We start from the raw sequence: 26647 nt of genomic DNA on the forward strand, positions 1-26647 counted from the left end.
CCAAGTGCATGAATGTGTCAGAGTGCCGAATCAAGATGGCCAGCTGGCTTTTGAGTTCAAAGGGGGTGCTTAGAACAGGCAGTTCCCATACATGTGGGGATGGGGTGGGGATTCCAGCCCAATAAGGTGATCTTCCACAGGTATGGATACACACAGTCATTCAAATTTGGGAAAACACATGCAGAGTTTGCTGTGCCCAAAGCACAACAGGGACTTTGAGTCATGTCAGGAAGACTAGGAAAAGGAAGGGCGCTGCCATCTGAATGTACCTCATCTATTAATTCTCTTCTTTTAACCTTTCTGTATTATCAACTATCATCATGTATCATCAGCTATACATTATAGGAACAGAGGACTAACATGGCTTTTTCTTACGACCTCTTTTCATCAATGAAGACTGTTCTTCAACATTTGTTAGTATTTTTTAAGCCTGTGCAAATTTAGATTTTAAAATTAAAATTTTATCTGAAATTGTGCAAAATCAGTGAAATCCAAGTCTGAATTTTAAAAAATCAGATTGGTAAAGTCGGAATTAATTCCAAAATATTGAAATTAATTTTGGAAATATTTTGGAATTTTCAAAATTGCATTCACTAAGTGTTTTCATAGCATTGTCACCCAAGGTTCAATAAAGTGGCTATAATCTATAGTGTATTTTTCATGGGGTTTTTTGAAAGGGAGGAAAGCTTGAAAAAATTCAAAAGTTTAAAAATTCAATGCTTTTAGCTTGTGGGTTTTTTTAAAATTAAAAATAGCTAAGAATGGTGAAATCTGGCTTGTTTAAAGCCAGAACTTTACAAAAACTTCTGGATCCGAAGCTTCCTCCTTGATCCACCATGCCACCCCCATGTGGAGCGGGGAAAAAGACCTTCCTTTAATTTCTTTCTTCCTCATTGCAGAAATAGACAGACTTTTAAAAAAGGATTAAAAGGACTTCACACCTTTTGACCCCTTAATGGTTAGAAAGGAAAGTGAGAAATTCTTTCTAACCACAAAAACAGAAACATTGAAAGTACATTTCACTTTTACTGACTGTGTGCTTCTGCAATGGGGAAGACATTTTTTCCCCTATTTTATAACAAAACTTTCAAGAATTCACAAATACTCAGAGAATTGACAAAGAAAACTCAGAGAATTGACAAAGAAAACTCAGAGAATTGACAAATTCTCTTCAAATTCACTACAATGACTCTGACCTCCTTCCCCACACGTGCAGCTTCCCCCCACAATGCTTTAAGACCTGATTTTATTTCAGTTTCTCCATTGACTGTTATTGCCTGCCTTCTTATCTGAAAGGAGGAATGTACTATAAAATGCATTGTCTCTATCAAGGAAATCAATTAATAGAGGTGTTATAAATCTAACACAGGAATCCTCGTAAAAGGGGCTAAATGTTAAATAACTAAACATTATTCAACTGAGCCTTTGCCGAAAAGGCAGGTTCAATTAACAAGTGGGGTTTTGGAATGCCTATCCTGTAGCACGGCTGACAGGAAAATATATTATATCTTGTTCTGAAAAAGACCTTCTGCAGCATAGGAAAGGTAAGAGCAGGCAAATGACCCACAGGCTCTCAGCTAGCATTTGGCACCCAACTTTTCAAGTTCTCTGAAAGCATATTGCATTCATTTTGATATTCAACATTCCAAAGTCTCTGCAAGAATACCTCTATTGCCTGGCTGAACCCTAAAGACATGAGAAATTCAGTGGACAGACCATATGATAAAAGCCTCCTGGCTACAGCTAGCTTCCAGCAAATACCAGGTCATTGCAGTCAATGCAATCACAGGGGTTAGGTCCCCGGAGGCTGGGAAACCGTGGTAAAAATGGGCCAAAATGGAAGGGAAACACAAAATAAAGTGTCCTACCATGGTCCATGGGCCTCCAGCACTCGAGCAATGCCCCCTAAAAGCACCATGTGATGATGTCATCTACCCCAAACTCAAGATGGTGGACCTGTGAGAATGTTTGAGCCGCAAGTGGGCTAACTTGTGGACTGTCTAACCAAATTTGGTATAGGTGTAGTGAGAGACATACAGGGACACCCCAGTGGTGTAGTTTGTAATGATGTCATCTACCCTGATCCAAGATGGTGGATGCGTGAACATTTAAGGTGCAAGAGATCTAGCTTGTGGACCTCAATATGAACCAAATTTAGTCCAATTGCAGAGACAGAGAAAGGAAAGTAGGCTGATTAGTTCTTACTAGAGCAACTTGCATTTTTACAAAATGAGCCACAAAATGGCCTCGATGCCTGAAATGGCAGCTGGAAATAACCTCCACAGTCATTTCCGGCTGCCTCCGATCCATGGATGTGTGGATTTAACCCTTTTTGTGCTGGTTTAACCTCACATATACCGAGGTAGAGTACCAATTACCTGACTGTGGAAATGCGATACTGCAAGTGCTGGACCCACGATTAATGAGGCCCTCCTGTATTGCATGACAATCCTCTCTTAAGACCTATCGGAGTGTGCAAAATGACTGCATCATCATCGGCGTACAACAGAATGGGCATGTTTAAGCCTGCAATTTTGTGTCTGTGTAGATCTGGATTGTCCAAACTTCAAGCCATGGAGGATATTTAAAGCTTAAGCAAGGAGGGTGCTAGAATGCACCCCTGTTTGACATTCTTCTAAAAAGGTATTATATTCGAGAGTAGCCCATGAGGGTTGCATCTCAGGGTAGTTTTTCCATACTTTTTTTAAATGAGGAGGAGCAGACGCCTGTCTATGTTGGTCTCTCTAATTTTTTTCCATAGGATCAATCTTGAGATTGAATAAAAGGCAAATCCGAAGTGGATAAAGGGCACATATAGTGCAGATTTAGAAGTATAAGCATATTTACCTATCAGATGGTGCAATACCAACTCATGATCGATTGTAGAACGCCCCATCCTAAGGCCAGCTTGTTCATCACTTAGAACCGCATCAGACTCTAACCACTCTTGAAGTTTCCAATTCAATGGCTTGCATATAATTTACTCACAATGGTTAACAGATTAACTGGGCAATAGTTTGCCAGATCCACCCTATTACCGTTTTAAAATATTGGCACTATTATCCCCATTCCCTTATCCTTGGGGAGGTGCACTGTGTAATCAATATGGGTGAAGAGAGATGCCAGCATTGGTGTCCACCATTCAGTGTATGCCTTAATTACTCCAGAAAGAACAAGATCACAACCCGGGGCCTTACTGTCCTTCAGACAGGCTATCAGATTTGTAACTTCAAATACCTTGACTGCTGGCCAGATAATTAATTTTTATTTTTTATTTAACATATTTTTATACTGCCCAAAACCCACGTCTCTGGGCGGTTTACAACAAAGCAAACAAACAGAAAATGTTAAAACATTAATTAAAATAGATGACAACAGAAAAATTAAAACATTAGTTAAAACAAAATAAATGATACAGAAAAAGTTAAAAAATCACAATTTAAAATTTTAAAACAACATTTTAAAAGAATGTTAAAACTATTAAGTCAATATTTAATTAAAATATTGAATAGAAATTCAGTATATTTATATATTGAATAGATGCATCTATAAAGACTTTTTAAAAGTTGCCAGAGATGGGAAGACTCTTATTTCAGGATAAAGCACATTCCAAAGCTTCGGGGCAGCAGCGGAGAAGGCCCATCCCTGAGTAGCCACCAGATGAGCCAGTGGCAACTGCAGACGGACCTCTCCCGATGATCTGAATGGGTAGTGGGGTTCATGACAAAGAAAACATTCTCTTAAATACGCAGGCCCAAGTTCTTTATAGGTTATAACCAGCACCTTTTATTTTGGCTGGAAACTTATTGGCAGCCAATGTAGCTCTTTCAATATGGGAGTAACATGGTCTCTCCAAGATGACCCAGAGACCAACCTGGCTGCCGCATTCTGTACCAGTTGTAGTTTCAGTATGCAGACAGTTCTAAACAGGCTCATTAACTACTTGAGCTCCTAGCAATGGCTGTTCTTATCTCTCTGCTCCCAACCACAAAAATGCAAAACATTTGGTGACTACTTCTAGTCCATGGAAGGGAGGGACTTCAGCAACAGCTAAAATCATCTTTCCTTCACTAGTAATGCATAATAATGGGAAAGTATTTTCTCTCTGTCAGTGAAAGTGTAGTGTCTTATCTAGAGCTGTCCTTGGCTAAGGCACAACATTTTAGACAGTTTGGGTTTTCAAGCAGAGAGATAGATAGGGAGAACAAAGCAGTTCAAGCATGAGGAAGGGCGGGGGTCAGGAAGTGAGAGAAGAGGAGGGAGCAGAGGAGGAGGGCATTGCTCATTTTGACGTATTACTAAATGAGCCAAGAGCAAGGAGAGTGAAAGGCGGAGGGAGCAGGAGGAAGAGGAAAGATGGCCATGCGAAGAGCAAGCCGAGGCAGAAGGCTGTTAGGCCAGCTAACAGGAGCAGAGAGCAGCGCTTCTGGGATGCAGGGAAGAAAGAGATCGCAAGGAGAGGAGATAAGATGAGAAAGGAAAGTTAATTCTGGAGGAAGGCATTCCTTGAGGACATTCTTGTGGATAAATATTTACTGGTCAGTGCGGTCTGCAGGAGGCCTCGAGGAAGTGCTGGGATGATGTAGGCTGCCCAGGCAGCTGAGTTAAAATATCCAACAATGGCTAGGACGTACAGGCTGTCTTCACATCTTAACCCAAGGGGCAGAGGATGTGCCTCCCTTATCAGGGCAGACATCCAGCTCCCTGGGGTCTATGTTGCTTCCCTTTCCTGCTAGTCTCTCTCCTTCTTGTGTCTCTCTGAGGTCCCGGGGTGGCGTATGTACATCCCTTTTATAACCTGTCCTCAAGCCTCCTTGTCATATCTCAAATCAAAGACAGTCATATCAAATCTACCATGTCTCCATCCTAACATAAACAGTCTCCCGGTCTCCCATCCTTGGCATGGTGGGTCCCAGATCTGGCTTGTTTACTAATTTAAATGGAAACATTCCTGTTTATGACCAGCTTGACCAGTCTGTGGTCACTTCTCAAAGCTTGGTTGGTGCCTTCCAGTTCCAAGAAATGTTATTTAAAGATAGCATACAAAGCAATCAGCAGTTACTGTGTGAGAATATGCACCCCTAAAATATCTAGATAATAATATCAAGTGTGGTTTCCTAAGACCTTCTAAATATGATTACTCTCAGCAGGTTTCAAACTAGTTCCCATGGTTGACATCAGCATAGCACAATGCATAAACAGCTTCAAGGAGAAAAGGAGGGGTGAATTTCCTCCTCTTGCAGGCCTTTACTACAGAATGGAGAATTCCATTCAGTTACTTTAGCCAGCAGAACCAAAGTTCACACTCCAAATTCCTGCAAACCAGCAATATCAGACACAGGCCTGAGCTTAGCTTTTTGCTCTCTCAATGCTAGTCCCAATCCCCACAGGGCACTCACCACACCTGGCATTACAGAGAACGGTGAGGTTCCAAGGGTGGTTGGCACCGCTCCCCAAGGTCAGAGAGCTGGCAGGACAGCCAGAAGGGGAAATAGCACTTAGATTTCCAATTCCTGTCCCCCTGTAATGGCCCACTGGCCTGCCAATGTTACTTCTTCTGTTCCACACCACCACCGGAATTGCTGCCCTATAATGAGTGGATACACCCCATCTCCCCATCTCCAGGTAAGCCTAGACATCTTATAAAGCAATCTCACCCAGAACTAACAGAAGCCACACCATTAAATACCCACCCACATGCAAATTCTTGTCCCCTGAAGTGGCTCCCCCAAAGGGCAACCCCCATTGGTGGCAACCCTGCTGGTGGCAGGCCCAGCGCCATAAGCAGCATCCCTTTATAGGCCCAGAGATGGCCACTGTGGGCAGCAGATGGTATACAGGGACTGCTGAGTCATTTCTGGGCCCTGATCCTGCACAGACTCCCCGCAGAGCAGTCACAGCCAGAGGCCACAGTCCCACAGGTCAAGCAGGGGCTGGGAGATGGTCTCACCCTCTCCCTCTCCTGCAGGGAGGTACTCAATAGCAGAAGCAACAACAACAACAGACAGCCCACACCATCCTCTAGGAAGAAGGTGGTCTCTCCCTCTGCTGCAGGGCCTCTGATAACATCCGTATCAGTTTCCTGTAGCTTCAAATGTAATCTAGGGGCTGACAGAAATCAATAGCTTGGCTGTTGTAAAAAGAAGAATCTGACGTTGGAATCAGCACTGGGTCATTATGATGCCTGCTTTCTCCACCTTCTTTTTGTGAGTATTGCAAAGTCCCAGAAGTGCCTACAACTGGGACATGGAGAGAAGGGCATTTACCAATGTGAGTGCATGTGAGTGGGGAAGAGAACTGTGCGATGCTTAATTTCTGGAATTACGGGTGATTCCTTTTAAATGTAATCTTAAAGAGTTGGACACGACTGAACGGATAGAGAGAGACTTTTAACTGTGCATAGACGTCATGCTGCTTGGCTTGGTAAACCTCATCAATATCTTAATCAAAGATGCACGGAAAAGGACAGTGATTACTCAGTATGGATAGGAAGACATGGAGAGAAGGGCATTATACATCCTCAGTAGCATTCTGTTTTTCAAGTTAACTGTATGCTCTGGAAATGAATGCCCAGGCACTAAATTCAAGTTCCACACTATTTCAGAATAAGTGCTGCTTGCACATTTGTGGAAAAGGCATTACTCAGTGGTAAAGTGAATGCTTTGGGTGCATAAGAACCCTGGTTTGATCACTGGCATTGCATTCTAGGGTAGGGAAAGATCACTGCATGACAATCCGGAGAACTGCTTCCAGTCAGAAAAGAGAATACGGACATAGATGGACCAATGGTCCAGCTGAATATAAGGCTGCTTTGTATGATCATATATTTTGAAATAGTGCAATGGAAGCTGTGGAGTGGCAGAGATCTTGTAGCCAAGGGGCCTATTTAGTGATTACTCTTTCCTCTTTCCAGGCTGCTCTTGAGCTCTGGAGAAAATGCTAGACAGAGGTAAGAATATGTTGAGGCTTTGAGTGTCATTTGTATATAACTTACCTCCCATGTGTGGTGCTCCCGTTGCAGGACCAATGCTGAGAACAGAGCGTTTCATTTCCCCTGTCAGCGGTGGGTGGAATCACTGAAAGGGAGCTCCTTTCCCTGGAAAGGACTATGACAGCCCCATTTTTGGCACGGGTCCTACCCCCCTTGCATCCAACATCAGATGCAGGGGAGGGGTCAATGCCCGGGGGGTAGGGGGAAGTCCATCCCTCCCCAGCCAGCATTTCATTGAAACACTGGCTGGAAAGGAGAAGGGTGTGCCCCATGCTCCCCGCCGGCGAGTGCTTTGCTCACCAGCTGTGTGCAGGAAGGGGCAAGGGGGCACCCTGGCCAAGGGTGAGGGGGAGACTTGGGCCCCCCCCCAACCCATGGCCCCTGCTAATCAAAGGTTAGACAGGTGACAATGAAAGACAGGACTTCTACAGTTCTGAAATGCTCTCTCCAGAGAAGCTCACTTGGTGTTGACCTTGCCATCTTTTCAGAAGCAGGAGACCATGTTCTGATTTCCACTGGCCCTTTTAATTTTAATGAAATATTTAATTGTGAATCATATTTGTTCATTGATGATTTGTGGCTTTTTTATTTCTTATGTGTATTCTTCCTTAATTGTTTTTGTTCCAGTTGCTCTTTCAGTGTCTCTCCCTGCTCTTCCAAACCGGTTTGTTTGTGTTTCCCTGTTTTTCCTTTGTTCTTGTTTCCTTTCCAGGAAAATGCTTCCTACTCCCCATCTTTCTCTGAAGGGTGTATCTTTTTCTAGTCATGGGCCCTCATTGGGAGAAAATGCCACCATCATCTGCAACAGTAATTTCCCCTTAGAGGGGCTGGACTTCTATTTGAAGAAAGATGGCCAGAATGTAGACAATGCCACAATCCAGGTTGGAGGAGTAGCTTCTTTTTCTATCATTAATATGAGCAGGAAGCATGGAGGGATCTACACTTGTTACTATTGTTACTCCAGCCTGTACTTCTCAAACCATAGTGCACCTATGGAGCTGCTGATAGTAGGTAAGAGGGCCAGCTCAAAGACCTACTTGGTTGGTTGGTTGGTTGATTGATTGATTGATTTAGTGCCCTCAAGTCAGTGTCGACTCTTAGTGACCTACTTAGCAACTCAGATGCATCCTGAGTCCACAGAGCCTGATTCACTTGTTCCACACTGTTTTGTCTGCTGTGCAAAGTGTCGTGGGGTTGTGGGGGGAGGGGAATGAATATCATGAAGTGCAGGCCACATAATAAATTGTGATGTTGTAGCAGTGCAGCAACAAACCCGGAATGTGGTCCCAATGTGAATGGAAACACCCTGCCCTATTAGGAGAGGAGAACTGGTCTTGTGGTAGCAAGCATGATTTGTCCCCTTAGCTAAGCAGGGTCCACCCTGGTTGCATATGAATAGGAGGTTACATGTGTGAGCACTGTAAGATATTCCCCTCAGGGGATGGAGCCGCTCTGGGAAGAGCATCTAGGTTCCCAAGTTCCCTCCCTGACTTCTCCAAGATAGGTCTGAGAGAGATTCCCGCCTGCAACCTTGGAGAAGCTGCCAGTCTGTGAAGACAATACTGAGCTAGCTAGGCCAATGTTGGTCTGACTCAGTATATGGCAGCTTCCTATGTTCCTATTGATGATGCAGGATTAAAAGACATGAGACTTGCATGCTGAAACCTCATAAACAGAGTCTTGTCTCAGAATATATAAAGACACAGACTGTGGCCGAGTTCAGACGAAATAGAAAACCAGAGGTCCCTTCACCTCTGGTTTCCTAACCCAAATGTCTGGACTCGGGGAAAGAGAGTTTGCAGGGGGAAGCAACCCGCTGTTTCCCTTGCTGAACTCCACTCTGAACCTTCTGAAAGAGTGGAGTTTCACCGCTGCAAATTCCATTTCTGTGGTGTCAGCACTATGTTAGAATGCTGGCACTGCCATTTGGGCCCAATGGGACCGGAGTTGAGGGAAGAAGCTCCTCCCTCACTCTGGCCTAAGTGGCTGTGTGGGCTGTCCTATCAAGAAGGAAGCCTGCACAGCCAATTCCCCCACCCCTCTGCAGCATTTTATATTGTCTCTCCCCGCCCCGCTTTTATTGGTCTGTTATGATTTAATGTGGTGTGCTTTTTCCTCGTGTTTTAATGCCTGTTGTAAACCACCCAGAAAACAATTTGTTGTGGGGCAGCTAACAAACAAGTTGTTTATTATTTATTATCATCATCAGCCAAGTGACCTCTGATTTGGTAGGGGACAAGGCACAGGCTGCAAAAGCAGTGTTAGCATGGGTATATAACCGCCCTGAGCCATTTTGGAAGGGCGGTATACAAATCAAATCAATCAATCAATCAGTCTAGCTGCCAGGCTGTGTTCCACTATGCCAAGATCAAATGCAATCAAGGCATTGCATTTCTGACTGCAACATGACTAATTAATTCAATAGGGCACAGATGAAGCTTGTGACATGATGTGCACTAAACTGAATTCCTTCCGCTCACAGATCCTGAGCTAGCCAAGCTCAATATCTCCCTAAAGCCTAGCAGGCTAGCGGCTCTGGGAAGCAACATCACCATTCAGTTCTGGCTCCGAATTCCAATCACAGTGTTCGAATGTACTGTGGGTCCATTTAGGATGAGAAGATACTTGGCAGAGCCAGCTGAGCGCTGGTTCATGTTCCCCCTCAACAATATCCGCCAGCATTATTCAGGGGACTACAGATGCTGGTACAAACCTGCAGAGGGGTTTTTAATCTCATCGAACAGCGACCCTGTGAATCTGTTGATATTTGGTAAGAATCCTAATTCAGCATCTGCAGGGCAAACAATCCTAGTAATGCAGATCAGTATACCTTTGCTCTCCAGTCTGGATTATGCGAAGCATTTCCATCAACAGAATGTTCATAGGAAGGCTTGCCCTAGACCTCATGGATGACACATGTCATGACTGGGAGCAGATTCCCACCAGCGAAAGCCCTTCCCATGTCGCTGCTGATTCCCATTCTGGAGACACTTGAGTTATCTCCTCACGGTGCCCTTTCCAAGGACAATGCATATGTTATCGTTCCACGGGGAGCACAAGGGAGGGAGGCTCAGACAATGCAGTAGTGGTTGCAGAGACCAGCTTCTCACAACTCCCAGCTTTCAATTACACTTTTAAAAAGCCAGTCTGTAGCCCTTACATTGCAAGCATATTGTTTGATGTTCCCTCTTCTCAGTGGAGAGCAGTTCATGGGGCTAACAGGGTTTGGGTTCCTTTGGATTAGAGAGGACTGGAGGCGATATACCATTTTCCGACTTGCCTTATCTACAAACATACAGGCACAGCATGGTGAAGGCAAATACGATCCCACAAGGTTGCTCAATATATTAGGAGGCTGGAAATGCATCTTTGAGTACCAGTACAATGGCTATCTGGTTCCCTTTTGTATGAGTTTTTGTGGATTTAAGGCCACAGCTGCAGGAGTCAAACAGACAGAATCAACTAGCTTTCTTGAAAAGAAAGTGAAGAAAAAATTTGACATTTGAACAGACAGTAGAGACAGCAATAACCTGCCTCTCTATTGTTTTGTCCATTGACTTCAAATCTTCTGAAATAGAAGTAGGAGTTGTCACAGTTGAAAATCCTAAATTCAGGATCTTTACAGAAGCGGAGATCGATATACACCTTGTTGCTCTAGCAGAGAGAGATTAGCTCTATTTAGAATTCCCAATTCCGTGACTGCAGACCACAATGTTTGGTGAACCAAACTTGTTAATGGCTCTGGATATAGGCTGAAAATGGTCACCATCTGATGTACGCTCACTATCTGATGTTCCTACTGAACTGAAGTTCCTACTACTGAAGCTCTTCCCCCAAACAATCCTTGGCCTCCTAGACACAAAGGAGTATATTTTTAATTTGCTGAATCATTTTCTAAATTTCTCCACCTTTAGCCCTAATTTGTCTGATTTATATTTCTACTTGTCCCTTTGCTTTGTGAAGGGTTGTTTGTGTCCATTTGTTAGAAAAAGAAATGAGTTTAATAAAGTTCACGTTTTAGAAATAATCAATATGCCATAATCTCTGTCTCACTTGGGCAGAGGTTTTTGTGTGTGTGTGTGTGTGTGTGTGTGTGTGTGTGTGTGTGTGTGTGCCTGTGGGGACTGAAGACTGACTTATACACCACCTAGTCTAAAACTCTTTTGGCGGTGTACAAAATAAAAACATAAAATAGAACACATTTAAAATTCATAAAAAGATAAAAATCATAATAGATAAAAACACATTAAAAACGCATTAAATTTTTAAAAATTGAGTCTCAGTTGAAGGCCTGGGAAAACAGGTACATTTTCAGGGCCCTCCTTAAAGCTAACAGAGAAGGAGATGCTCTTATTTCAGCAGGGAGTATGTTCCAAAGCCCCGGGGCAGCCACAGAAAAGGCCTGGTCCTGAGTTGCCACTAAACAGGTTTGCGGCAACCGTAACTGGACCTCTCCTGCTGATCTTAATAGGCGACAGGGTTCACAACAGAGAAGGTGGTCTCTTAAATACCCTGGACCTAAGCCATTGAGAGCTTTATAGGTAATAACTAGCACTTTGTATTTCATTTGGAAACAGTTCCTTGTAGCTGCAGAAAGTACAGAATGATGGCAAAGATGACAGAGGGAAGGTTCTTCACCATCTTATCTCCGCTTTCTTTGTTTTTTGGCACAGATCCCAAGTTATCCAGTCCCAAAATCTCCCTGCACTCTATTGAGATCCTTGCCCCTGGGCAAAATATCACTTTCCATTGCCAAACCAAAGTGCACACATCAGGGTTCCATCTCGAAAAGGCTGGAGAACAGATGACTTATCAGGTGATACACACCTCTGAGCCCAATGCCACGTTCACCATCAGCAATGCAAGCAGGGACCAGGGAGGGACATACCGCTGCATGTACCGCTACTACTACTCATCAGCTGCTATTTTCTCAGAGCCCAGTGAGCCCGTGGAGTTGCTGATAACAGGTAAAGGGACTGACTTGGCATGCATTATTCCCAACCCCATTGCACAGTCTTAGTTGGTGGGTTTAATTTTAGCCGGATGGCTTGTTTACCATATTAGGCTGAGCTCTGATAGAACTGAAATGCATATCCTTGAGCCCCCTAATTTTGGAGTTCTGGATCTTGGTTAAACTAGGGAGAAGGGACAGGAGAGGGGTCCCAGCATGGATCCATTTGAGGTTATAGTTTAATGGAAAGGTGCAGATTTTGGCTGATGGATACATCAGGAGTTGCCAGAGTTAGTCTCATAAAATGGAAAGAAGTGTCTTGGGTATCCCCAGCCACATTCTGTGCCAGGAAAATAGTCACTGTTGCTCCTTGCCCCAAGACCTTAAAGAGCCAGTAACCCATTCACTTTCTACCTGTTTCACTGGTAAAATATGTTACCAAAGCATCACTTACTTTGACAGCTTTAAAGCACAGGGGGAAGACAAGTGCAGTACCATGGCAACAGAGGAGGGAGGCATTAAAGTTAATTTTCTGTTTATTATATTCTGCATATTTTATCTGATTTGGTGTGGAGAATGCAGAGACCACACCCCCACCCCACCCCACCCCACCCACTGGCATTCTTGTTTGGGCTGGGGATCATCCAATGAAACTAACTGGCAGTCAGTGCAGGAAAGACAAAACTTATTGGTTCCACCCCATGCAATTCATAATTAATTTCTGGAATTCACTTCCATGGGATGTGCTTGATGGGCACTAAATTAAATGGGTTTAGACTGGATTAAACACATTCTTGGAGGATATGTCTATCAGTGGTTGTTAGCCATGCTCACCAAAATGTATCTGTCAAGTCTTCAGGCATTCATTTCTAGAGGAACCTCCACTTCTAGGAGGAAAACTGTTGCCTTCATGACCTAGGGGGCAACTGGTTGGCCACTGAGGGAAACGGGATGCTGGACCTTTGCTCTGATCCAGCAGGGCTCCTCAGGTGTAAGCTGCATCAGAGGCCATTTTGGCTGACAAGCAGGAGTAGAATAGAAGCAAGAATGTGAAGGAATAATATTTTGTTGCATGAGTTGGCACATATATATTTGAACACTTCCTATATAAGCAACGTTTGGGGCTTGGAAGCCAAATCTTCATGAGACTCCCCATAACTTCCATGCTAAGGGCTGAGTATCTATCATGATTCTTCAGCTGTGCAGAAAAGTAACAGAATGTGGCATTAGACACAGGATTCAGATTTCTAAGAATGGTGGCTTTCATTAAAACAACAACAACAACAACAACAACTCAAGCCTCTAGAATTTCTGGTTGTGGAGATATACTTGAAAGTCATCCAGCAGCACCCCATGAAATCTCGGAAGGTTAAAGATTTGATGAATAAGGTCCAGCGATCTGAGCAGATGAACTCATTGTCCTGTAGGATTCCTTGACTCTCTCTGTGTCTAGGAGAAACTGAATAAATGTTGCAAAGTAGTAGGTCTGCGCAGTCAGATAGTTCTGATGGACATGTTGGACCAATAGTCCCTATAATGGGACTATCAGAATTAGTTCTGCAGATGATATTGTCAAGAACCTTACCTACCCTGATGCCCATCCCAAGTCCAGGGAGGTGATTTGTTTTGTATTATTTTATATCAACTTGGTCTTTAAGTTCAGGGAATTGATTAAGTGATTACTTCTTTTGCTGCCACCATATGATTATTTCTTGCCCTGCTCTCAGTACTTCTCCTTGGTCATGTAGCCTCGTGAGCTCAGGATAGGCATACAGGATCAGTTCATAAAAGAAACAAGGCTTAAAATGTAGAACAAAATAAGAATAATTTTATGGTTTACAAAGGATTGAAATAAAAATATCTGCAAGGCAGGGCAAAACAACTTCTCTACAATGCTGCTAAATAAGACAGCTGTTGGACTCACTCAGAGTGCCTTTTCCTTCTATATCATTTTAATGCTTATGGAGGTATATAACTTGGGACAGAGGTATTTAAACTTGGTTTGCAGAATGGGTGAAATAACAGCAAAATACAAGGTGCTAGTCATTACCTATAAAGCCCTAAACAGCCTGGGCCCTGGGTATTTAAGAGAATGTCTTCTTTGCCATGAGCCCCTTCACCTGTTAAGATCATCTGGAGAGGTTAGTCTGCGGTTGCCACGAACTCAAGACTAACTCGGGAACAGGCCTTCTCTGTTGCTGCCTCTAGACTTTGGAATGCACTCCCTGTTGAAATAAGAGCCTCCCCATCTCTGGCAACTTTTTAAAAGGCACTGAAGACACATTTATTCACTCAGGCTTTTAATTAGATCAATGATTTTAAATTTTAATGTTGGTTTTAAATGATTTTAATCTTTACATGATTTTAATTGTTTAATTGATTTAGTTTGTATTTTAATCGTTAATTGATTTTAATTGTTTTTATTTTGTTGGAAACAGCCCTGAGCCATTTTTGGAAGGGCGGCACATTAAATAAATAGATAAATAGATTGCGATAGTCCCATATGTGGACATTATGCCTCCAAATTCAATGAAATAGGTGCAGGGGTTTCCAAGAAAATGAACCTTAAACTTGTGTGTGTGGTGCGGGAAGCCTTAAGATTCATTGTTGTTCACTGATGGGATTTGGAGATCCCCCATTTTGAGGTCATTATCCCTGCAACATATGAAGCAAATATGTGCAGGGATCTTTGGGGAAGTAGACTCTGAATCCAGGTTGGTTTTTTTTAAATGGGGAAAGACAAAAGATAAAAGCAAAACCATTGGCCAGCGTGAGATGTCTGTTTCAAGGGATTCTTTCACACATATCCTTAGTGTTTTCTATAAGCATCCCATTCCCTCCAAATTCTCTGAATATCTCATTTATTTTGACATTGCTGCTTTGATTCAAAGATATTTGGTGGTCTACATACTTGAGTCAGAGGTGTGTGTGTGTGTGTGTGTAGCAGGTGGGGTGAGCTGATATTCTGGGGTGGGGAGACAGTTGCTCTATCTGATACCATCATATGCAGTAAGGAATAAATTAATCAAATCATGAAAAGCTAAATATCTGCCCTCCACATCGGAAGCTCATTCTGATTTTTGTGATTAAAGGAGTAATTCCCAAACTGTGTGCTGTGAGGGAACTGATAACTGCTGCAAGGAATAAATCAATGCAATGATGAAAGGCTGCTTTGAGCTCAGAGCATCCACCCTCCAAGCATTATGCTTCATACAACACCTTAGATGGGGAAAGATGAGAGGCTCTGAACTTAGAGATGCCACAATTCTTTCAGAGGACCGCGTTCAACTTTGCTTCATTTTCTGTATGTTAATTTTCTGTATGTTAAATTTTGGTTCATTTTCTGTATGTTCACTGTATGTGCATTTGAAAATGGTACACTGCTTTGTAAGGAGGTTGACCTTAAAAAAAAAAAGAGAGAGAAAGACAGGCTTTTAGATTTGCCCATATGGCAATCATAATGCACAGTGGAATTAGTAAGGGAATTCAGGGTATAAGCTGAGGGCACTTTTGGTTGAGATATGAGCACAGCAACCTCAACAGTAATGCTACAATGTACGCATCTGGATGTCTGCTTTCCTTTCTCTTTGTTCAGATGTTCGACAAAGAATATACAACATGTAGTAATCTCTGGTGTATAGATGATTCTTTGGACACATTCTGCACTAAGCTGTCTTCCTTCTTCCCACAGATCCTGATCTACCCAGGCCCAATATCTCCCTGAGTTCGAATAGGGTGGCAGTTCTGGGGAGCAACATTACCATTCAGTGCTGGGCCAAAGGTCCAATCCAGAGGTTCTTTCTTCATAAGCTTGGAGGTCAAATTATATCACTTTTAGCACAACCAGAGGGGGATGCAGCAAAGTTCACCTTCAGCAACGTGGTCCTGGAGCATGCAGGAAGCTACCGCTGCAGCTACAGACCCCTGCCAGAGTTTTCCATTGTCTCAGAAACCAGCTGTGATGATGTGAAGCTGTTGGTATTAGGTGTGGATCCAAATTCAGCAGAGACAGCACAGATGGAAAAGAGGGGCAGGACTTGCATGAGGTGCAGTGAGGAAGTCATCTTCAGCAATTCATTGTTGGAGCACTTGCAGGGTGGCAAGTTGCACCCTCTCACCTCTCTCCCGTGCTGCTGCTGGGCTGCTGATGAAAGGGGGAAGGAACATAAGAGCATAAGAACAGCCCTGCTGGATCAGGCCCAAGGCCCATCTAATCCAGCATCCTGTTTCACAAAGTGGCCCACCAGACACCACTGGAAGCCTCAGGCAGGAGTTGAGGGCATGCCCTCTCTCCTGCTGTTACTCCCCTGCAACTGGTACTCAGAGGCATCCTGCCTTTGAGGCTGGAGGTGGCCTATAGCCCTACAACCAGTAGCCAATGATAGACCATGAACTCCTCCATGAAGTTATCCAAATCCCTCTTAAAGCCATCCAGGTTGTTGGCTGTCACCACATCTTGTGGCAGAGAATTCCACAAACTGATCATGCGTTGTGTGAAAAAGTACTTCTGTTTGTTGATCCTAGATTTCCTGGCAATCAATTTCATGGGATGACCCCTGGTTCTAGTGTTATGTGAGAGGGAGAAGAATTTCCCTCTATCCACTTTCTCCACACCATGCATGATTTTATAGACCTCTATCATGTCTCCCCGCAGTCGTCTTTTTTCTAAACTAAATAGCCCCAGGTGTTGTAGCCTTGCCTCATAAGGAAGGACTGACTGACTGACTGAAGGAAGGTGCTCTAGGCCTCTGATCATCTTGATTGCCCTCTTCTGCACCTTTTCCAGTTCTACAATGTCCTTTTTTAGATGTGATGACCAGAATTGTACACAGTACTCCAGGTGTGGCTGCACCATAGCTTTGTATAAGGGCATTAAAATATTAGCAGTTTTATTTTCAATCCCCTTCCTAATGATCCCTAGCATGGAATCGGCTGTTTTCACAGCTGCCGCACATTGAGTTGACACTTTCAACGAGCGGTCCACCACAACCCCAAGATCCCTCTCTTGGCCAGTCACCGACAGCTCAGATCCCATCCATGTATACTTGAAGTTGGGGTTTTTTGTCCCAGTGTGCATCACTTTACACTTCCCAACACTGAACCACATTTGCCACTTTGTCGCCCACTCACAAAGCAGAAAAGGAAATTATGTAAGGGCTGCAGAATACAGGAAAGGCTTTATAAAGTGACGTAATGTTCCATGGCCGCTTTCATATGTTCCCCCTCCACTTTCTGTCCTTTTTCATTATTACCCTAGCAGCAGCATATGGGAGAGATAGGAGGCTGTGTGCTAGAGCAGAAGGAAGAGGAAGAATAGGAAGTGGTGGGTGGCATCTTTGCTTGTGTGGCCCTAATTAAGCATTGGGTTACTGCTGATTAGGAGACCCAGCTTGGCATGTTTTTTCTCTCCACTCATAATCTGAACTGGAGCATTTCCATAAATGCAACATTCATGTTGAGGCTCATCCTGGACTTCATGTATAGCACAGGAGTTGCTTTCCAGCCAATTAAAGTAACAAAATTTCCGACCATATAATAAGCCTCTTGAGGGGAACACATAGAGGTCAGCTCCAAGGTACCCTTCCCCAAGGACTATAGGTGTATATAATGAGTATGTAAGAGCATAGAAATGTACCATTCACTAAAAAGGTACTTTCCTAAGATTCCCAGCTTTCATTTTTTGAAAACAGGCCTCTAGCCTGTATGATTGCAAATACCTGCTTGAAAGTGTATTGACAATGACAAAAGAAATCTTAGAAAGCAGATAAGAAGCTTTTAATATTTCCAGCAGTCATGTGTGGAATTCTGTGCACAGATCCCAGCTTACCTAGACCTGCCATCTCCATCAGCCTCAATGAATCTGTTGCCCTCGGGAGACAAGCCCAGTTCCGGTGTGAAATTCAAGATGGACCCGCCAAGTTCTATCTTCACAAGGTTGGAGACCAAACAGCAACATGGCCCATGAGGTCTGACTTTGATGTGGGCCATTTTCTCATTAGCGATATCAGCTGGGAACATCGCAGGAACTACAGCTGCAGCTATGCATTTTCAGAAAGACCTTTTCTGATCTCAGCACCCAGTGACCCTGTGGAGCTCCTGTTATCAGGTGTGGTGTTCTCTTGGTTATCGAACACTGTATGGACCACACAGTGGTCCATACCCATAATGTGGGGGTCAAGATGTCTTTGAAGGCTAATTTCATTCTAGTTGGAAAGTATTTAAGACATTCTCCCCCGCCACTGACGTAGACAGATGGCATTTTTTTACCCTGAGGTTTAGGACTTTCAGAAGAATGGACATGATAGAGTTACTTCTGTCCCTTCTACTAGTACTCTTCTGCATGTCTTGATACTCTAGAACAGATTATGGGTGTCATCATTGGATGAGCATCTCCCTGCCCATCTCCTTGCATGCAGAGCTCATGATTTCCACATTTCATTCCAGATGCTTGGGCTACAGATTACACCAAGATCAATATCATCCGCTTTGCCATAGGAAGTCTGATTCTTCTTGTCCTCACATATATGATGATTTGGAATCAGTTCTTCTGAAAGTAACATGGAATCAAGGTGAGACAACACTCCTCAGCTTCGTCTCTAACGTTTCCTAATAAGAAATATGTTCTGTCCCATCCTTCAGACATGAGCCCACAAAGTTTACAAGATAAGGCAACACAAGGCAGTTTGCAGCACCATGGACAGCTCAATTTAATAATGTGGTCCAGTTCAGAGGGGCAGGTTGTAATCTGACCACATGTCTTAATAAGCAGGGGCTGGTTCAGATTATGAATCCGAGCCAGCCACTACCCCTGTGGTGGCACACTCTGTGACCATGCCTCTACTCTCCCTGCATACTGAGTTTATCTGCAGTGACAAACACCATAACTTGGAAGAGTTTATCCCCATAATCAGGAATCCTACACAAGGGAAGAAACTCCCCCTGGCTACAGTGTTTGCTGCTGCAGAAAAATGTTGTACTTGGGTACTTGGGGAGAGTGGGGGCATGATTATGGAAAGCACCAGTGTGTATGGGTGGGGGGAACTATCTGGACACTCACCTTAGACCTGTACCTGGTGTTGTAAAATGTTATGTACTTATGGTAAACCAAGAGGATGCTTTGAAAAATGTCTGTATGACTTTGCTTTTCTGCTCCTCCTTCCACATTTACACTGACCAGACTGTACTGTTATGACATGTAGGGCCAGATTTCTTTACGGGGGATCTTTGAACCAGGGACTAATCTCTATGTAGGAACAGAAGTGATACAAACAGGAGAGACAGGCTTTCAATGCAAAAAACTCAAAATGTATTAGAAAAGAATCAAAATGCATGATCTGATTAGGGAATTAGCAAAACAAATCAGTCATGTGGAGAATTTGGTAGAACGGATTTGCTTGTGTGAGCTTTAACACAGAAAAACAATGCATTAAAACAGTGCAATTGAAATGAATGGGGAAAACCATCAAGTTCTGGAAGGTGAAATTCCTAGCATTTGCAATGGCTGGCAATTGTAAAGCTACTTAGAGATGGATCCTAGAACAGGCTGTAATGAATAGAGGGAAGGAGAAGGGGCAGGGGAAATGGATTGACAGGCAGAATAGTGAATCAGGGAAGAGAATAAACAAAATTTGCTAGAGTGGGAGGGGATAGGTCTTGTTAGATCAAGTGGATTTTAACTTGTCACATAGATTCACAAGGGAGGAGGGGAGGTTTCAGTGAGAGGAGAGATGAATGTGAGAGAGGGGAGGTCAGTAAGAGAAGGCAGGAGGGGAGTTTTCAGATAGCATTGGCAACCCTTTTGCTCAGGGGCTCAGCATGTATGGAGATATCTATTCTAGTAAAGGGACAGAGAAGAGTAGGAGGGATCTTGTGGAAGAGGAGGGTGAGGCGGGAGTCCTCTCCTAGGAATAATAAGCAGTGGCAAAGTACTCTTGCCAACTCTAATGAGCAAAAGGGGGAATCGGCCAGTCCTCTCTGTGTAGCTTTCCTGTTCTGCAGCAAAGGCACCGGAGACCTGCAGTGGGTGTTGACGTGATGTGATTTCTGCCCAGTGCTCTGAATGCCAAAGTGAAAAAATCCAATGAAGCGTGGGTGAATGGTGGGACTAACTAAGAGTCTCTTAAGGTAGCCAAACACCTTGTTATCTAATTAGTGATACACGCCTTGTTATCTAATTAGTGAATGAATGAGATTCCCACTGTCTCTAACTACTATCTAGTGAAACCACAGCCAAAGGAACAGGCTTGGCAGAATCAGTGGGGAAAGAAGACCCTGTTGAGGGCTTGACTAGTCTGGCACTGGGAAGAGACATGAGAGATATAGAATAAGCAGGAGGTCCACACGGGCCACCAGTGGAATCATTCATCATTTTTTCACTTACCCAGTGAGATGGCAGGGGGGACGAATCAAGGGGCTCTTGCTTCTGGCTCCTGGCACCCAGCATGGGCCTGGAACAACCCTCTCTGGGGACAGTATCAGGTGGGGGAGTTTGACTTTCAATAGACTGCAGCGAGGGAACTGCTCTGCTATGCATGGAACCCCAGCCCAGAATCAGGTAATCTCCGAATGCAATCATCCTGCACAACTGTAAAGAGTTTCCAGAATAATTTGTAAAAGTCTTCTTCAAAGAGAAGAGGGGTTTTTTTTTTTACAGCCACCAGGCATACTCAGCCCTTGAGCACACCTGAAGTATGACTTTGGATTCCAGCTATTATTATTCCACAGACCACTATGGTGCTTGCAGAGGTGTGTGTGTGTGTGTGTGTGTGTGTGTGTGTGTGTGTGTGTGTGTGTGCGCGCGCCCAGGATGATTTGTTGGGTGAAACCAGGGTTACTACTAGTGTCCAAGGTCCATTTCAGGCCTTGATGTTGCCTAAGAGCCACACAGTGGGGTAATGCTTGACTAACAAACAGAAGGTTGCCGGTTCAAATCCCCACTGGTACTGTATCGGGCAGCAGTGATATAGGAAGATGCTGAAAGGCATCATCTCATACTGTGTGGGAGGAGGCAATGGTAAATCCCTCCCATTGGCCTTAGAAGAGCACCGAGAGCTTTGATGTTGCACTGCAGGGAGGACTGCCTAGAAATCAACTATCACAAAACTAAAATTATGGCCTTTGCCAGGAGACCCAAGATCCAAGGTGGATTGAGGGGCATAAGATTGAGCAAGTTGCACACTTCAAATGCTTGAGAGTAGTTTTTCATTCTGGCAGCTCTTCTCTAGGAAAGCTCACGGAGAACACGTGGTTTTAAATGCCCAGAGAAGATCCTCTGCCATTCTCAAATTCCTGCGGACAAGAAGAGGCCATTATGTACCCGCGGCTCCTGAACTGTTCACAGCCAAGTCGCTAGCTCAGCTCTATGGTGCTCAACTGGGCCCCTTCCTCAACCTTGTGACTCTGGAACTTGTACAATCTAAATTCCTGCGGGCAGCGCTCCAAGTATCAAGATGTGTCTCCAATGCCAGTCTGCGCCTGGAGAAAGGCCTGATCAAGCTGCAGGCTAGGGTGTGGGTGGCCATTCTCTGTTATTGGCTCAGACTATCCTTTTGCCCAATTGGTCTTGCCCCCCTAACCCTTCATGATGATTACCAATCTAGCTGGATTCAGACAATTGAGACCAAAATAGCTGCTCTGGGCCTTTCCTCCTTGACCTTGCTCAGCATGGGCTACAATCAGGCAAAAGCAACCATCAAGCAGCGCATTATAGACATTGAGCGCCAAACCAATCTCAGCAGTGTCCCAAAATTTCATATCAATGATGGCCTTAGATATTCGGCTTCTCCAGCAGCATACCTCACCCAACTGGAGGTTCCAAAGCACAGAAGGGCATTCACTTTGGCTCACTATCATGGTCTCCCTTCAACAGTGCTAGAAGGCCGTTATAGAAGGACCCCATTTACAGAGCAACTATGCCCCTGTGGCCTAGGGCAGATCGAAACTACTAAGCATGTTCTCCTCTACTGCTGGTTCTATAGAGACATTCGCACCTCCCTCATCCTTCCATTGCTAAGCAAGCATCCAGGTCGTCCGAGCCAATTCTACAGCTCCTTGCTACTCTCTGACTCTAAGCCTGCCATCACATATAGCATCTCCAAGTACTGTGCGGCTGCAATCAGCATTCATTGGCAGATGACAGGCAATGAGTCCAGGGGCGTAACTATACTAGGGCAAGGGGAGACAGTTGTCTGGGAGCCCACTGCCGGGGGGGTGCAGAGGCAAGTCACACAACTGACTCCCACAGCAGCGCACCCACCTGGACTTCCTTCAGTTGTATTCATCCTCCAAAATGGATGTGAGTGTTAAGATCTGGAGCTACCAGAACAGCATGTCTTTCTCTAGTACCATTAAATGACTTGCATTGTCTACAATTTACAAAACCTTTTAAAAAATAATTTAGGATGATGTTCTTTTGTGGTGCACGGGCACAAATACACACACACACACACACACACAAATTTTACTATGCTTTTTGGTACCACTATTCAACCTCATTTAAGATTTCTTTTCTTCATGAGCTGAGCTTGGGGGTGGGCATTTTAAAATCTTGTCTTTGGGCCCACTCCAACCTTGCTACGCCCCTGAGTGAGTCCTATCAGCCTTAATCTGACGCTCGGTGACTCTGGGCATGCCCTGCAATTGCTCACGCACCTCCCTTTTTACTGTTCCTTATAACCTTTAATCTGGCTGTTTTCCAGTTTTATTATGACTTTTACTATTTCTCAGGCTTTTAGGCCCTCATGCTTTCGGCGTATTATCTACCATTTTTAGTATTTTTAGTCCTTTTAGTATTAATATGTACCATTTTATATGCAATCACTTTTTATCTACTCTCACTTTTAATATGTAATCACCCTTATTAGACCCAGCATGGTGTAGTGGTTAGAGTGCTGGACTAGAACTGGGGAGACCCGAGTTCAAATCCCCATTCAGCCATGAGACTTGCTGGGTGACTCTGGGCCAGTCACTTCTCTCTCAGCCTAACCTACTTCACAGGGTTGTTGTGAGGAGAAACTCAAGTATGCAGTACACCGCTCTGGGCTCCTTGGAGGAAGAGAGGGATATAAATGTAATAATAATAATAATAATAATAATAATATAAAAAAATAATACTTTATGCTGGTTTGTGACTGTAATAAAGACTGATTGACTGGTAAACCCTTCCTGTATTCTACCAAAGAACACCAGAGGGCTCTGTGGTCGCCAGGAGTTGAAATCGACTTGACTGCACACTTTACTTCAAGAGCCAACAATCCAATACCAATCAAGATGTCTATATAGCTCCCCTTCTAGCCTCAGAGTCCAAGCAGTGCACTTCAAGTCCCCACAGTCCATAAACCTCATGTTCCCCCTGCCTCTGCCTATATTTCCAGTAGAGTACATTTCTACAAATGTATGAATTTAGAGCAGTGGCAGAGCAGCAAAATCAGTGGCAGAGCAGCAAAATATGCACAATAAGGTCAAATAATAAGACCATAATAAGACGATTTCCTCAAAATGCATGACATTGGGGATCTACTTTGAGAAAAGTCAGCCATGTAAAACAAATGCTACTATGCAAAACAAGCTGAAGACAAATGGTGTGCACTTTTCAGCCGATATAAGGAAGCCTTTCTCAGCTCCACTGCTTATTCTGTTTCCTGCTAGGACAGTTGAGCTGTAATGGAAATAAGGCCAAATACATTGCTGCTGCTACCAAGACAAGTTTTCAGTTAATCAACAGATAACAATTCTTATTCTGGCTGCATAAGAAAGATATATGAAGGTGGCATTGTGCTGTAAATGAAGGTATAATTTGTAATTCACTTTCAGAGGACAATTTGAAATGCACAAGAGGAGTGATGTGTATACTGATGCTGATATATTAAATTTTCATTAGGAGTTTAATAATTTACTTTACAATTTTACTATTTGTGATTTATTTTATTTTATCGGTTTTACTTTGTATAGTTTGTGGCAAGCTCTATTGGCTAAATTAATATGTTGGGACTCTATTTTATGAAGTTTACCATTCCTTCTTATTTTGTTAAAAAGGATGTCAAGGAACCTTTGGAACCCCTGCTAACTTGGCAAAAAGGCACCTTTTAACGTGATTCTCTTTATTTAGCAGGGGTAGAGTAACTGGCCCTATCCACCCTCAGCACAGTACCTCCAGTGACTGTTGCTGGTGTCTGTCTTATGTTTCTTTTTAGATTGTGAGTCCTTTGGGGACAGGGATCCATCTTATTTATTTATTATTTCTCTGTGTAAACCGCCCTGAGCCACTTTTGGAAGGGCAGTATAGAAATCAAATAAATAAATAAATAAATAAATAAATAATCTATTATGAATGAGTGATAAATCCTGATGTCAGAGCTCTTTTCATTCAGTTCCCCAGGCACATTCTTGAAGGAGAAGATGGACTCTCACAAGAGCAGGAGAGACAAGCTCGAAATGTCCCCCTTTCAGCCTTCTTCCTCTCCAGGGTCAAGCTCTGAAGGAAGCAGAGTGGTTTTCGACAGTCAGAAGCTGAAACAGATTGGCTGAGCATCCCTGCTATCATCAAAAAACACCCCTCCAATTGCCAGAGCTCATTTACACTTTTACAAGAGTTTCTCGCTTTAAAATCAATTAATGATGCTAATGAATGGGGAAATACATCAATGTTCGTGCAATGCTTTAAAAAAGAATAGAAAGTTGGGCAGTACACCCACATCATGGTGGAAAGGGAAGACTAACCAATGTGTCAGCCTTTGGTTCTCTTGCATGAACATCTGTCAGGTCAGTTGCAAGTTGAACTGATCCTGTAGCAGTGGGACGAGCCATTAGTTCATCCTGTAGCAGAGGGACGAGCCATTTTTCTATTATATTTCTTTCCATCCCGCATTTCAAACTTCAGGAGGCAGTGGGTTATATGCTAAGAAATTTAATCCTGGCTAAGCACCAGTTAAATCAGTGAGACAACTTACTTGTGGCTACATTAAGTCCTATTAATTCCAATGGACTATAGGAGTCCTAACTTCCTTAGAATACAGCACCATTATAGATCCATCAGTCTATTGGTGTCATGACCCCTGTGTCAGCCTTCTCCTGATGAGGATGGAGTCCAATGGCGGGATAGAGTTCAAGGCTCTGCTGCTCTAGGATTCAGGGGACCCCAAACACCCTGAACTCTCACTTCAGCTCAAGGATCCTCCCTTGCCCTTGTCATCATGTTCTGAGAATGAGGCCTCAGTTCAGTCACTAATAGTCAAGCCACACACCACTGCCAGTGACTACACAATAAAGTATTCCAGGGCAAGACTGTGGTCAGGTTCCATTTCCCCTTTTGAAAGGTTTCAGTTTGCAGCAGTCCACTGCTGGATAGACATTGTTGTATAAGCTTGGATACTGCCTGTTGTATACTGCCTGGATCCTGCGCTGCTCCTTTGTAGACTTGACTCTCCAGCTCTTAACTTCGGCTTGTTGACTTCAGCTTACACTTTCTCTCTTGTAGCCCTGACTCTCTGGTTCTTGACCTCAGCTTATGCTTGCTTCTCCATAGACTGGATTATCTGTCTCTTGACCTTGATGTCAACTTGACCTTGGCTTGTCAACACTATCCTAGCGCCCTCCAGGTGAGTCCTTACTGGGGTCCCAGCACTGCTCATCCCTCAGGAGACATAATTTTTTGTTTTGTTGCTTTTTTCCCCTTTCCATTTTTTTTTTTTTGGCAGGATAACCTGCAACTTGTACATTCTAATACAGACCTGTAATTTGTGTATCTACTTATAGGACCATAGGAAGCTGCCATATACTGAGTCAGACCACTGGTCCATCTAGCTCAGTATTGTCTTCACAGACTGGCAGCAGCTTCTCCAAGGTTGCAGGCAGGCATCTCTCTCAGCCCTATCTTGGAGGAGCCAGGGAGGGAACTTGAAACCTTCTGCTCTTCCCAGAGCGGTTTCATCCCCTGAGGGGAATATCTTGCAGTGCTCACACATCAAGTCTCCCATTCAGATGCAACCAGGGCAGACACTGCTTAGCTATGGGGACAAGTCATGCTTGCTACCACAAGACCAGCTCTCCTCCTTCATGCCTCCTCCTCCTCCTCCTCCTCCTTCTTCTTCTTCTCATTATCATTATTATTATTAAAAGCTGATGCATACTTTAATTATCAGATGAACAAATAAAGCTTTGGCAACTTTTAATATGCAGGACTGTGTCTGGAAGACCTATGATTATATTATTCTTCATTTAATTTTATAATGTGTGATGTGCATTTTATAGGCAGCATGTTGAACTTGGACCAAAGGAACCTGGCTTCAAATCTCCATTCAACATGAACCTCACTGCGTGACCTTGGCCAGGTGTTTCTCTTTCAGCCTAACCTACCTTGCAGGATTGTCATGAGGATAAACATAACTAAGTACATCACCTCGAGCTGCTTGGAGGAAGAACAGAATATAAGCATAATAAAGCTTTTGATAGAGGATGAGAAAGGATCTTTTAAGAGGATGAGAAAGGAAAAGATCAGAAATGGTCTTTTGTTGTATTTATGGTGGTAGCTTTTGTCTATCAAGTTTCATGCTGTTATTATTATTTAATTGTAATTTTTTAATTTAAAAAAAGAAAAGGACCATCAAAATAGCCATAATAAACTAGATAAAAGGAATACAGTCAGATCTTAAAACAGAAACAAGTTGAAGCAGAATAAAACATCAGTCTAAGGCAACAACAGCAGCAGC

At 43.6% G+C, this 26647-nt stretch overlaps 1 protein-coding gene across 1 annotated transcript; it reads left to right on the forward strand.

Annotated features, from left to right (window-relative positions):
- The first annotated feature begins 1869 nt into the window (after window positions 1-1869).
- On the forward strand, window positions 1870-26105 carry LOC128330942 (leukocyte immunoglobulin-like receptor subfamily A member 6). Its single transcript, XM_053264311.1, has 9 exons — window positions 1870-1958; window positions 6914-6949; window positions 7704-8002; window positions 9474-9761; window positions 11665-11958; window positions 15634-15927; window positions 17758-18048; window positions 18387-18511; window positions 24311-26105. The coding sequence occupies exons 1-8, from the start codon at window positions 1870-1872 to the stop codon at window positions 18491-18493; spliced, it is 1698 nt and encodes a 565-aa protein (XP_053120286.1). The 3' UTR covers window positions 18494-18511; window positions 24311-26105.
- Window positions 26106-26647: the final 542 nt, after the last annotated feature.

The sequence above is a fragment of the Hemicordylus capensis genome, chromosome 6 (assembly GCF_027244095.1).
Source record: "Hemicordylus capensis ecotype Gifberg chromosome 6, rHemCap1.1.pri, whole genome shotgun sequence".
Lineage (NCBI taxonomy): Eukaryota > Metazoa > Chordata > Lepidosauria > Squamata > Cordylidae > Hemicordylus > Hemicordylus capensis.

Excerpts from the sequence above, each read along its gene's own strand:
- LOC128330942 (XM_053264311.1), top strand. The coding sequence starts at position 1,870 with ATGGTCCATGGGCCTCCAGCACTCGAGCAATGCCCCCTAAAAGCACCA. Across the intron at positions 6,950-7,703 it reads GGAGAAAATGCTAGACAGAG|GAAAATGCTTCCTACTCCCC; the intron begins GTAAGAATATGT and ends TTTCCTTTCCAG. Across the intron at positions 18,049-18,386 it reads TGTGGAGCTCCTGTTATCAG|ATGCTTGGGCTACAGATTAC; the intron begins GTGTGGTGTTCT and ends ATTTCATTCCAG.